This window comes from Acanthaster planci, linkage group LG20 (assembly GCF_054643075.1).
Source record: "Acanthaster planci isolate LZ-2023a linkage group LG20, COTS_SCS, whole genome shotgun sequence".
Classification (NCBI taxonomy): Eukaryota; Metazoa; Echinodermata; class Asteroidea; order Valvatida; family Acanthasteridae; genus Acanthaster; species Acanthaster planci.
In genome coordinates, this window is record NC_141796.1 from 228,095 (window position 1) to 240,848 (window position 12,754).

The 12,754-nt window shown below is 39.1% G+C and overlaps 2 protein-coding genes across 3 annotated transcripts; one reads left to right on the top strand and one right to left on the bottom strand.

Moving 5' to 3' along the window:
* The first annotated feature begins 1,322 nt into the window (after nucleotides 1-1,322).
* ube2m (ubiquitin conjugating enzyme E2 M) lies at nucleotides 1,323-8,069 on the top strand. 2 transcript variants are annotated; one of them, XM_022228075.2, is made up of 7 exons: nucleotides 1,323-1,597; nucleotides 2,914-3,008; nucleotides 3,521-3,559; nucleotides 4,031-4,134; nucleotides 4,296-4,359; nucleotides 5,023-5,168; nucleotides 5,820-8,069. In XM_022228075.2, the coding sequence occupies exons 1-6, from the start codon at nucleotides 1,486-1,488 to the stop codon at nucleotides 5,164-5,166; spliced, it is 558 nt and encodes a 185-aa protein (XP_022083767.1). In that variant the 5' UTR covers nucleotides 1,323-1,485; the 3' UTR covers nucleotides 5,167-5,168; nucleotides 5,820-8,069. The 2 variants fall into 2 exon arrangements, with proteins under 2 accessions (XP_022083767.1, XP_022083766.1); XM_022228074.2 differs by having other exon boundaries at nucleotides 5,023-8,069.
* Nucleotides 8,070-8,863: 794 nt separating this feature from the next.
* rps16 (ribosomal protein S16) lies at nucleotides 8,864-12,627 on the bottom strand. The gene is made up of 5 exons (XM_022227929.2): nucleotides 12,572-12,627; nucleotides 12,390-12,441; nucleotides 10,778-10,879; nucleotides 9,878-10,022; nucleotides 8,864-9,228 (listed from the first exon to the last, which is right to left on the bottom strand). Exons 2-5 carry the CDS (start codon nucleotides 12,435-12,437, stop codon nucleotides 9,083-9,085), a joined length of 441 nt encoding a protein of 146 aa, XP_022083621.1. The 5' UTR covers nucleotides 12,438-12,441; nucleotides 12,572-12,627; the 3' UTR covers nucleotides 8,864-9,082.
* Nucleotides 12,628-12,754: the final 127 nt, after the last annotated feature.

Here is a 12,754-nt window from a genome sequence, read left to right on the forward strand (position 1 = left end):
CCTCTCTTGCCTTTTTAAAAATGCTTTTGGATATTTTTTTGGGTAGGGGTATGATGATGTTCCGCTTATATAGGAACATGGAGGAATTATGGGAATGGTGGTGACACTGTCGGGTGTTATGATGTACATGTGGGATGTCGGACAACTCGACCGTTTGCCAACTCGACCGTTGAGACAACTCGACCGTTTGCCAAGTCGTCCGTTAGGACAACTCGACCAGTGAGATCTCTTCACATAATACAGTCGTTTTCCCAGTTCAAGATAGCGAAATTATTTAGTCAGATTGCAGCTCCACAAAGATCCTCAAATTCCAGTGAAATGTGGTCACCATCCATGCACCTTGTGTGATAGAGATACCACGGTTACCACCGAATCAGTTTCAAATCTTAAACTTTTAATTTGGACGCACGGGATCGACGAAAGTGGTGACAGTTTTTCTCGCTCTGAATCTGTTTGTAGAAAGTAACCACGCGAGCGGCAAACCTATTTTCAGCCAGAACCATTGTAAAAAGCTTATTTTCTAATGAAAAATTCCTCAATTTAGGAAATACTTGGTTCATAAATAAGAATTCCGATGATTTTTTTAAAAATTGGATTTTGTGTGAATTTCGACTCAACTTTTTCAGCTGTACAATCAGCGTGAGCCATCAACAATACTACTCCGTGCCGCACAGCTGACGAACCTATTACGTAACGTACATTTCTGCAACGTACGAGATGAGTTTGCAAAGTACATGTATATTGTGTACATGAACTTAATGCCTGATCTAAAACTAGGAAGCAATATGCGTTCAGTTTTTGGCCAGTTTTAATAAAACGCAACTTTGAAAGTCATTTTGATTAAACAGACATTAGATGCACAAGTTTATATGACTGCTGAGTCATATAATTGAAACGTCAGGACCTCCATATTCTGTGAGTTAAAAGTCGTCAGAGCCACTTTTCGAGCCGAAAGCCCAAAAATCTCGCAAAATGTAAATGAGTAGGACCACGAACGTCAACATGTACATCATGGCAAGACCTCTGTTTGCTTTTCGCAAACTAAAACTCACTGGGGAAAATGGCCGTATGACTCATTTGGTGGGATCCGCTGGCAATTTATGTGAATATTTATTCAAATGATCAAATCTTGACAATTACCTCAAAAAATTGGAATTTAACTTTCTGAAATTTCTAAGCGAAGCTACAAAGTTTCCTCTTCATCGCAAAATGGATTCTTCCACTTTCATGTTGAGGCTTCGCGGCGCTTGGTTCTAACCATACCATTGTACCATTGTCCATGATGTCCGATGAACAATGTAGGGACTGAGAACCAGTCTACTCAGCTCACGGAGGTCGCCATGTTTATTAGGTATCAACGTAATTGAATGAAATTCCTTACTGTCTCCGCCAATCTCCGGAGAAATCTACCGTTTCCAAGTAATCAAGTGTTCTAATATTTTACCCCTCTGAAGTATAAGAAACAAAGATCCATACAGATGCACCATGCTTAAGCTATTTTCCTTGAAACAAGAGAAAAAAGACGGAGAAGCAGCCGGAAAGAATGCGGGTGTCAATCAAAAAAGAGCTTCAGCAGCACAGTTAAGATTCACGAAAGGTAATACGCATGTCACTAGTTCGTCACTTGTGTAGGCCTACCACACACGGCATATTAATGTACATTTAGAAGTTGTGTCATGTATGTAATGCAGTTCTTTCGTGTTAGTCAGTTGTATTGACGGTTGATCCACGGAGGAACTTCCTCTATGGTTGATCTTGATCCCTTTCCTACAATGCTACATCATCATGTTTGAAATGTTTGGATGTTTGACTTTTGAGTATCCCCTGTCATGCTTGTCACAGAGAAATATGCAACCATATGTATGAAGACAAAGCACGGTGGTTGTGTTTGTATTGCCATGCTCACTGTGTATTAGACTTGCGTTGCAGCCGTTTATTGGTATATCAACAGTAAAAACGCGTCAACCTGTGTGAATTGCAGTAGTCAAGCGGTTACAGCATAGCATAATGGTTTGTGATGCATGGGGCGTGGGTTCGAATCCTGGGTGGAAATTGGGGGCAAGGAGGTTTTTTAGCGAAGTGGCTATTGTTACGGCAGCCGTAACTTATCTCCCATTTTCTATTGCTATGGCACTGAACTGCACAAGTGCGATGACGTAGCTGATCATGATGACGGTTTATATATTTTAAAATTACCTGGATCGCTGAATGCTTGAGGCGGAGTGGTCAAGGTGGCAGGTTTGGAACCACTAGTGTGAGTTTGAATCCGCGCTTGGGCTATTTTATTATACCATAGTTGTTTATTTATGTTGGTTTCTAATTGTATAGGCCTAAGCAGGAATCTTTTTCTTTTCTCATCGGAGGCTTCGGAGGATTTTTTTAAAAGGGAAATAAAGTCCGAAATCTGCACTTAAGTTGGCGCCTTCGCAGTTGCAGTGCCGCAACGATAGATAATGGGAGATGCGTTATGGTTGGCGTAACACTAGCCATGGCGTTTTTTTTAAAGGAAAATAAAGCCCAAATGTTATAGGAGCCTAATTTCACATGTGAAGTTTTTATGCTTGGTTGAGCATCTAGATGTCATGCATTGTGCATGGTTGTGAACCGTGGTTTGGCTTCATATACGTGTGATTGCATATACTGTATATAGCTCCTGTCACAGGGTCATGCCCGTGCAATCTTTGCCCTATAAAACTCCCTTTAATATTGTCAAAATTTACCTAAACTAGGCCTATCAGGATTGAGTTATGGTTCCTTAAGATCAAAATGTTAGTTAGTTTAAGAACATGGACTTTGTTTCTTTATGATAGGAACAGGGTGCTAATGGTAATGAACCCCTTCATTTCTACCACTCCCGTTTCTACCATAGTACCAACTACAACAGCGTGCCCAATTTTTCTTTGACCTTTCCAGATATCAACGATCTCAATCTTCCCAAAACCTGTCGGATAGAATACCCAGATCCCGATGACATACTCAACTTTAAACTTGTAATCACGCCAGATGAGGTAAATATGAAAAGAAGAACCAGATTAACATGATTAATCAAGCTGTGCCACGAGTGGTCAATCCTTCTGGAAATATCTGACTTTACATCACCTTATCAAGACGGTACACAAGATTTGTGACTCTGAAAGAAAATGTGCTTGGCTAATGGTGAAAACATTGAAAGATACGTCAAAATGGTTCACAAACTGTTGATGGACCATCAAGTCCAACATTTAAGTAGTTTTATGTACATTTATAACATTTAGAAAATGGAATATAGATTTAAATATCTGCAAAGATCCACAAACATCAAGACCTTTCGAGCAGTAAGAAAAAAAGTTCGATTCTAAACAAAAACACCATTGACCATGACAAAGAAAAGCAACTAGGTATTGACATGTTGATATTTCTGGAACTAATGTCATCTTTAAACACCCTCTGCCTTGCTTTGGCTGATGTTCTGCCTATGATACTCAGATAAATGTAAATTCTAAAATCTTTTGTTAAGACATTTTACTGATTTCTATTTCAGGGTTTCTACAAAAATGGAAGATTCTGTTTCAGCTTTAAGGTGAGCTTCAGTGTGTGATTAACACTGAAATGCTGAGCAACATTTGAAAGTTAACCAAACCTGATTTGTTGTCATAAGAGCTGGGGGACTTAGAACAACTACAAGTGAATATATTTCTGAAGGTTCTCACTGTCAAAGAAGCTTGACAGCGAGATTTTTTAAAACAAGATCATATGAATACAATGTACGTAGTGAAAGCTAAATTTTAGTGTAGGGTTTTGTCTTCTCAAACCCAGCTGTGAGTGATACAGGTTAAATGTAATGTTATGATACCTAAGCAAACATTGTAAGAAGGATTTCAGAAAGATGAACTGACGCTGTACTACATGTATCATTTACATGTATTTATTTTTGATTTGTGACACTCTGTTTGGAGGATAGCAGTGCCTTGGATAAGCACAACTTGGGATTTGTTCAAGTTAAAAAGAGACAGGCCAACTAAGGAAAGAATTCTTGACAATTTTGACACAGATTGGGCCAGGCTACCCTCATGATGCACCCAAGGTGAAATGTGAAACAATGGTTTACCACCCAAACATCGACCTGGAAGGAAATGTCTGTTTAAATATACTAAGGTAAGAAATGTTTCTGATAAAAAAAGTGTCATTGTGAATAGAAAAACATCAGGAAAGTGCTTTGTACACTTCCTTTGTTTTCTGTAACTTGACTAATTAGAGTGCAGTCCTTTTGAGAAATCTTAGAATTAAATATAAATATTCTTTTCTCTTTTTTTCAGGGAAGACTGGAAACCTGTCCTCACAATCAATTCAATCATTTATGGACTGCAATTTCTTCTGTTGGTGAGTAGATAGAGTGGAACATACGAGGGAGACTCATTTTACTTCTGTTAGACCTCAAGTGGAACAGTTCACCTTGGATAACATTTTCTTAATGGGCTCCCACATGGCAATACTTCTGTGTGCTTTAGTTTTTAGTTAAAATTGTCTCACAAAGTTGCCATTACCAACCATATTAAAATTACTAATAATAGTTTGACTATGATATTGATTTGTAATGTTTCAGCCACCCTTTATTGACAAAAAGCAGTACATTGATTTCCCAAGCAATGACCAGTGGACTTATTCACTGCGATACTGATTTTTTATATATCAGCCACCCCTTATCGACAAAAAGCAGTACATTGATATTTCCTGTGCAATGACCAGTAGATTTATCCACTCTGAGCAGGAAAAAAAGAGGGCAGGTTTTTTAATGAAATTGACAGCCCTTTGGTATGACATCACTGCATAGGTGCGTAAGATTATGTGTGTTTGACGCCGAGAGCGAGTACACGCAACAAATTATTCTGGAATGTATGGTCTTCGTTTGCACGCCAAAAACGTTGGAAATCTTTGTACTTGTCGGTTTTTCTTTTGTCAGTGAGGGGGCACTTCAACTCGGGGCGGATAGCTTATCACCCTTGCATCGTAATTGACCAGTATCTTGTTGGTCATTTTCTCCAGGAACCCAACCCAGATGATCCTCTTAACAAAGAAGCCGCAGATGTCCTCCAGAACAACAGAAGGTTGTTTGAGCAGAATGTGAGGTCATCGATGCGGGGAGGTTATGTCGGTAGCCAATACTTTGAAAGATGCCTTCAAGTATGATGGTATCAATCTATCTGTCTACTTCCATGTCTGTGTGTGTATGTCTCTCTCCCATTGAATCAATTAATTCAGATGCCACGCCCACTTCTGCATCATGTGGTTGATTCGCTGACATTATTTGCTACTTTCTTCCACCATAAACGCATTTCAAGGAACACCCGAAAGTACTCCAAAGACAACATCCCAGCTTTTTCTTTTGAGGTTTATCTAAAGGGCAAGTTTCTTGGGGACCAGTTTGTGGCTGATGGCGAAGTGTAGTTGTGGCTGTTATTTGGGTGTGGCTGTGCAGTAGGCGGAGTTACTTTATGGGTGTGGCCTCTGAATCATTTGTTAGCTCTGTGTTTATGCTGCCCCATCCTTAACCAAAAAGTCACCTATTTAAATGATTGTTTTTCTGTTCCATTGATTGTAATTATGTAAATGTTACACACGTGTGTTGAGGTTTTTTTTTAACGTAACTGAGATAACGTTGAGAATTGTGGGCTGCATGTAGATACTTCATATGCCTGACAGGACTGGCTTGTAACGGAATGTGTACAAAATGTTTGGACAGATATCTATTACCTCCATCAAGCCTTCTTGCTTTATGGCATCTCAATGGGCCTGATTTCTTGAGAATACTTAATCTTGCTGTCTTCATGCTTTTACTGCAGCTATTTGGTTCTCTGCACATGCGGACAATGCTAAGTTGCCCAACAGCAAGGAGCGTTATGGAGTTAGGTATAACATAATTTTGGAAAGTCACAGCACAGTGAACTTTTACATTGACAACTTGTCACATGGAATTGATGTCTGGGTAAATATGTCGTACTCAAAACCTGGGCATTGGTTTACACAAAACATTTGGAAGATTTGAAGTCTGCAGCATACACCTGTGCTTAGCATACTTGCTGGTGATAAAAGATATCTGTTAGACTTGTCACTAGTCTATTATCATCATGAGTGTGCAGAAGGTTATGAGTAATGATCCTGTTTGTAGAGAAATAAAGGGAGCAGAGATTTGCCACAAGTATCGCTCTACAGGACCAGCCACCAGTTTAGGCCTTCCCTTTCTAATATCTCAGCCACTATTTTGCCTACCATATATTGCCAAGATATATGGGTAACTGACAAAACAAATCGTAGCAGAGTGTATTGTGATGTATCATTCATACACCTGCTACCAAAATTACAGATATAAATGAACCTTTGTCGGGGCCATTCTCGCTCCAAGACTGAACATGTAAAAGTATTGCCAGTGGTAGAAGTCTGGTCGTCCATATAAATAGGACATGGTTTATAAACGAAAGCAACATATGGACCCTGAGCAGCAGAATCTACTGGGCCAGAAATATAAATCTGTCAGTAGCTGTTAACATTATTGACCGTTGATATTTCAAAAACAGATCTACCAGTTAAAATCACTTAAAAATTAACTTACATTTTATTTGTTGGCAGTTAGGGTTGGGGAAGTTTGTTGATTTCTTTTCAAGAACATTTATAAATGTAAAACCATACGCTGATTTTCGTAGAGTGATATAAGAAATATCTCTGTACTGTTTTCCACACACTGTCCATTATTGAATTATTTGTGACAGTTGTTGACTTTTGTGACCCATGGACGAGTCAGTGCTGTCATTTATTGATAAATGCTTGTTTAACATGAATATTTTTTCATGAATATTCATAGTTGTGGAGATACCGAGGACTGAATTTTTTCAACTCATATTCTTTACTGCATCTACCTATAAACTTTTTATACAGCGGGTTTATCTAACGTGAGCAGCCAAGATGTGTTGGTGGCATCAAGTGTTTATCAATTTGACAGAAATTCTGACAATGGCCAAAAAAGTAAATAAACTTTGCAGATCCTAAATTTCCAGTAACGTTAATGTTCTACTAGTTCATCCCATAATGCATTGTGTTCCTCCATTTTTATTTATATTGTCCCGACCAGCCAACTAGACTAACAGCGAATAAAACTGCTTTGGTATTGAATTAGTCTTCATGTTTATACTGTAATTGTTTTGTTTAACCCTCCTTTTTTGTTGTAACTGTCAAAAACAGTCAAAATTCCTTCCACTTGATTTCCCCCATTACACAGACACGTACATGGGAAATTTGACTGGTTTGGACTGATAAAACAACTGGTTCAACAATGTGTCTTTGCATAGGAGGGTTATTGAATAAATGAAAAAGCCAGGTTTGTTAATTTGAAATAAAATTCTAGCGTCAGCAGTAGGTAAGCTGAATGGTGACACTGACCGTACATGTATTTCTTTGCAAATGATGCCTTCAACTTGTTCCATAACGGGACTATGCAATTATTTCCCAAGTTATGTTTTCACTGAATGAAAGTACCCAGACAAGTCTGTGTAGCAGTGTACTTCTCTTTTAAAAATCATTTTGAAATTGTAGCCTGAGTGGATTTAGAAATTGAATAACATACTGGGGCCAATTTCATAGAACTGCTTAAGCACAAAATTTGCTTAAGCGCAAAAAACCTTGCTTAAAAAACAAAGGTCACCAGCTCAAAATCTGTGTGGTTGTCATGCTAACCAAAAGACAGGTGAACACCACTCCAAAACGGTATACATCACATGGAGATTTGGCTGATAACCTGATTTGTCAAGCAAGGTTTTTTCATGCTTGACCAAATTTTGTGCTAACGCAGCTCTATGAAATTGGCTGCAGGGTGCAGTCTGGTGTTATTGTAAATTCTTATGTTAACAGTTACAGGTGATGTTGAGAAGTTCCTCAACCTCCTTGACCTGATCTCCAACTGGATTAAACAAAAGGGAACGTTAACAACATTTGATTTCAAGCATTTGTAGCATGCTCGTCTAGCTTTCTCATGGTTATTTTATCTAAGGGGCAATTAAACATTTTAACAAGAATGTTTTGAAATAAAATACTTAAACCAATCCTTGCTGTTTTGGAGTTTTCTTCCAGGTGTGCATTGAAATGATTTTGACTACTTGAAGTGACCCCTGGCCAAAAACGCTCCAACACTAAAAATGGCCCAAACGTCAAGTGTGACCACAGTGCAACTTAAACAGAAATTTTTTGTGTTTCAAAACCTATTCAATATCAGACTTTCTTCAAAATGTATAAGTGAATGCAGTCTATCTTGTTACCCAAGGGGAAATACCTTGAACCATTTGCAACTGGCTTGAAAGTAAGTGCATTCTAACAGCAGTCAGCTTCACCACATGAACTTTAATGTAACCCTTGCACCAAATGTTGGGGTTGTCATGGAAAAATTAAGGCTAGGCATGGTTTGCATGCAACAAGAACTTTGGGAAGTCCTGAAGATACAAACCAGACTGCCGTGTCAGGTACCGTGCATTGTGTTGTACCAACTCTTACATGTCCTGCACCAGAGGGCGCTATTGCAACAGCAAACAGTAATAACGGGTAGATGTACAGTCCGTTCTAAGAAGGTGATTACACGCACATGTGTTTCTATTTAAAAAAAACAAACTCTGTCAAGAGTTTCAATTTAACTTTCAGCACCTTACAGGCTTTCAATGAGAATTGTCTTCTGCAGCGTACCAATCACAGGAACCAGTGAAATGGTACTGCCACCTTTCAGGATCTATGCAGGAACCAAGAAATCATATTTCCGGGCAAAATAAAAATTAACCAACTAGCAATTACCAATTACACAAGACAGAGTCCACAACACACAAAATAAAAACAGAAAAATACAAGTCTATACATTTTGTCCACTTTAGTTTTATTAAGAATTACAAGTAAATAGTTGCTTCCACACTTTTTGGCCAGTGAGTGATGCATGAAGTTCTCACTTTCATGAAGTTGGGTTTAAAACAAACGAGTGGTTTGGAATCACATTCGTCAGGGTTCAATGGGAAAACGGAATATCGTGGCAACCCCCCATGGGCAGTTAACAACTGCTCCAGAGTATCTTGACATCTTAACGGTAAGATTTCTGGTAGCGAGCACGAGCTCCTGGTCCACCGAATTTCTTGGGCTCACATCGCCTGGGATCGGCAACCAAGAGAGATCTGTCGTACTGGATCAGGATGTCTCGTATCTCTTTCTTTGAAGCCTCGTCAACATCTGAAACAAAAAAGCACATATGCAGAAGCCTGGTACTCAATTCTGTGCTTTCCAAAAGTTTTAAACACAATGTTTCGTGTTACAAATTGTTTCAGCCATGTGTTGCTGAAGATGGACAAAAGTATAATTGAAAACACTGTTTGAATATGAGGCCAAACCAAAATTAGTTGTGTTTCCTATTACACTGAAAAATAAATTAGGGTGGTTGGTTGGGTAAAATGTTTATTTTTTACTCTAAATTTTTATAGTCCAAAATATAAGGGTCGGATGATGGTCTGTATTGTTTTTTTTTTGGGGGGGGGGGGGATTTGTAACAGGTACTAAGTCAGTGTCAGATTAATACTGTACATGTGCTCGTCAATAATACATATCAGCTCTGTGATTGAGCAGTAAAGCAGCTGGTTGTTGAAATACAAACACATAAGAGCCGTCCATCTCATGCAAAAAAAATAAATAAAAGAATACAATGAACAGGACGATGTACATAAAATTAGGCTCTGAGCATGGCACCATAAGTTTTATATTTGATTGATTTGTTGAATAAAAAGATACAGGTTCCGTGTGATATTCTAGGTTGGGTCGGGTAACCGGAAACACAGCTATTTTTTGGTTTGGCCTGAGTGCATGTATGCATGAGGAGGGGACTTACACTTCTGGTAGTAGGACACCAAAGCCTTGGAGATGGCCTGTCTGATGGCATAGATCTGGGCAATACGACCTCCTCCTTTGACACGTACCCTGATGTCAACGCCTTGGAATCGTTCCTTGCCCAGTAAAAGAACAGGCTCCATCAACTGAAGAACACAAACAGAAAAGAACAATGTTAAACCCCTAGTATAATCCAAGTTAGTTTGCAGGTAGCCATTTAGAATCCTGTACAATCCACTGTAAAGAATAAACAGACACATTCTTTGTACTTCAACCTTCACTTGGCAAAAAGTTGGAATTTTGAAGGATCAGACATAAGTTGCAGTGAAACCTTCTAAAACAGCAAAATCAAGTCATCATGCTGTTTGAAATTAACAAAAATGACACTTAACTCCTCATCCTCAGATTGTTTTCAATTTTCATCTGCATAATCTTACTCAACAAGTTCACAATGATGTCAACTTGCCAGTGCACTGCAGTGAACAGCCACGACCAGAGTCAATTTACTGTCATCATAACCCAAAAGGCAGATTCCGTCCTTCCCCCCCCCGAACTGGGCTGTGCCTCCCAAATTTTTAAACTGGACATGCATGACAAGACACTACTCATCATTGCAAATGTGAAGTTTGAAGTCAATCAGATATTAGTTTTTGTTGCATTGCAGCCCGTGAGCATAAGAGCACAACTGTGGAAAAGTTTACAATTTTTGGCTGGCCCGTCTCGGAAAAATGCACTCTGCACAAGAATGTTTGATTTTCACAAAATTTGTGTCAAATTGACCGCAGACAGTTGCTCTAAAACTTCTAAAGGCTCAGCTCCTAAAAAAAAATACACAATGGTAATATCAGAAAAAATGTTGAAGGACCAAACCAAGCTCTTTTAGGGTTAAGCTGAGACTGACCTTGTACTTGAGCACTCTGGGCTCAATCATCTCCAGTGGTTTGCCATTCACTCGTAACACACCCTTGCCTCGCTTGCAGTGGGCGACTGCTGTGGCAGTTTTCTACACAAACAAATTCAATGTGCAATTACGATGGGCTGACATCAGCTTGAGACTGAGCAGGCGGTTAATATGTCATATCAGGAACACAATGTAACACAGTCAACATGTGCACCAACACTTCCAACAGAAGTCTAGCTAGGCTTATCACCAGTGTCCTTTGTTGCCATTTAGTTTTGATTTTTTTTTCAGGTGTTAAATCACATAAACTTTGCTGGAAATCCTTACTTCTAATTTTGTTCTTTAAGTTTCAGGACTGTGCTGCCAACTAGCCATGATAGTGTGTGTCTTCAACCATCAAAATTGGAAGAAATTCAGTTTCAACTGACATCCCCAAAATGTCTCAATACTTAAGTACGTGTAGTGTTAAAACCAGAACACAGTGAAAAATATCCTACACAAATTGGCATGAAGCGGCCACAGAGGGCACAAGGATCATTTCATTACCTGACGTCATCGACCTCGCTGTGTGAGGCAGTTTTCATGAACGAAAATGCACGCGCATGCCCTCATGCTTAGCATTGGTACCTTGATTCAGTTCCGTTCCGATAGAACTGGCAACAAGCTTTCCATGGGTACCAAAATCGTACGATTTAGCGGATTCCTTCAACATAAACTGCGATTTCTTTGATGCAAAACTGAGGACCGACACCTTGCTGATTCCCTGGTGGCAAGGAAAGTTTGCCAAGTTATATTTGGAAAGCTGTTTATGTATGAAACAGCACCACTGGCTGAACATGTTCGGGATAAAATAGGGAATCGTTGGTGGTACGTTACACAGACATGGGACAATGAATATGCAAGATCGCTATGGGATTTCAATGCACCCTACAAGCGTGGTCATATGCACGTACATGCGTGCGGATCGACACGTAGCGGTTGTTGACTTGCTCAAACTGCTCCAGCAGTATGTGTGTAGTGCATCCATGATACGAGTGCAGACGATGAGCTTGCGTGTTATTGCCATGTGGTTGCTGTGAGTGTGATGTCACCAGCTCAGCGAGCGCGTGCAGGCTGAGCCAAACAACGATCGTCGTTCTAACGCTATGCCTAGCCATGTTACAGTACCAATGGGGAAATTTTCGCTACGAAGAACTCCAGAACATGCGAAGTTTTCATGACATGTGGAAAGCTAATTTGATTTTGGACTGAGTGAAATGCAACTTGTAAGAAGTTAAACAACCAAGTACAAAAAAATGTAGACACAGTCTCTAATGATCATGGTAGACATGACTGCTGCCACCAAGATTTGTATAAGAACTTTTCAACTAGGCCTATTTCATGTCACAATTTTTCAAAGTTATCATGGTTATTTGTTTGCTTGTTCAGCATTCATGGCAGTTTGGTCTTTACCTTTAAGTTTTCAAATTACATGCATTCGAAAATTTGCCCTGAAAAGTGAACAATTAAAAATAAAATTTAAAAACGAAGAGAACAAGAAATCCAGCTCATTAAGTTTTTCACCCACATCACAAGAGGGCGCTATATCCATTTTAACGAGTGGAATCCTTACCTTACGCCCGAAAACTTGAACCGACTCTACTGGGGCTTTCTGAGACATGGTTCTGAAAACGAATACACAAAATGAAAGGTCATTATTCCAAGTTTTATTTCACCTCATTCAAATAAAACTACGAACAACAGTTATACGATTTATGACATCTTTTACTACAGCGACATTATCACCATACATACCCAGTGTGTGTGTGAAGTCGAAAGAGGTCGACGACGTGACGGGTTTCTCTGACTTAGGTCAATGCAAGTCTTTTCTACGACATAATTGTCAAACTAAAATATGAACATATTTACTGAAATATATATGACAAAATATATTAGAAATTAGCTATTTTAAGTTATTCAAGTGTTGGTAATGCTTTA

Excerpts from the sequence above, each read along its gene's own strand:
- ube2m (XM_022228074.2), top strand. The coding sequence starts at position 1,486 with ATGCTTAAGCTATTTTCCTTGAAACAAGAGAAAAAAGACGGAGAAGCA. Across the intron at positions 4,135-4,295 it reads GTCTGTTTAAATATACTAAG|GGAAGACTGGAAACCTGTCC; the intron begins GTAAGAAATGTT and ends TCTTTTTTTCAG. Across the intron at positions 4,360-5,022 it reads GACTGCAATTTCTTCTGTTG|GAACCCAACCCAGATGATCC; the intron begins GTGAGTAGATAG and ends CATTTTCTCCAG.
- rps16 (XM_022227929.2), bottom strand. The coding sequence starts at position 12,437 with ATGTCTCAGAAAGCCCCAGTAGAGTCGGTTCAAGTTTTCGGGCGTAAG. Across the intron at positions 10,880-12,389 it reads TTCAAGTTTTCGGGCGTAAG|AAAACTGCCACAGCAGTCGC; the intron begins GTAAGGATTCCA and ends TTGTTTGTGTAG. Across the intron at positions 9,229-9,877 it reads GGTGTCCTACTACCAGAAGT|ATGTTGACGAGGCTTCAAAG; the intron begins GTAAGTCCCCTC and ends TTTTTGTTTCAG.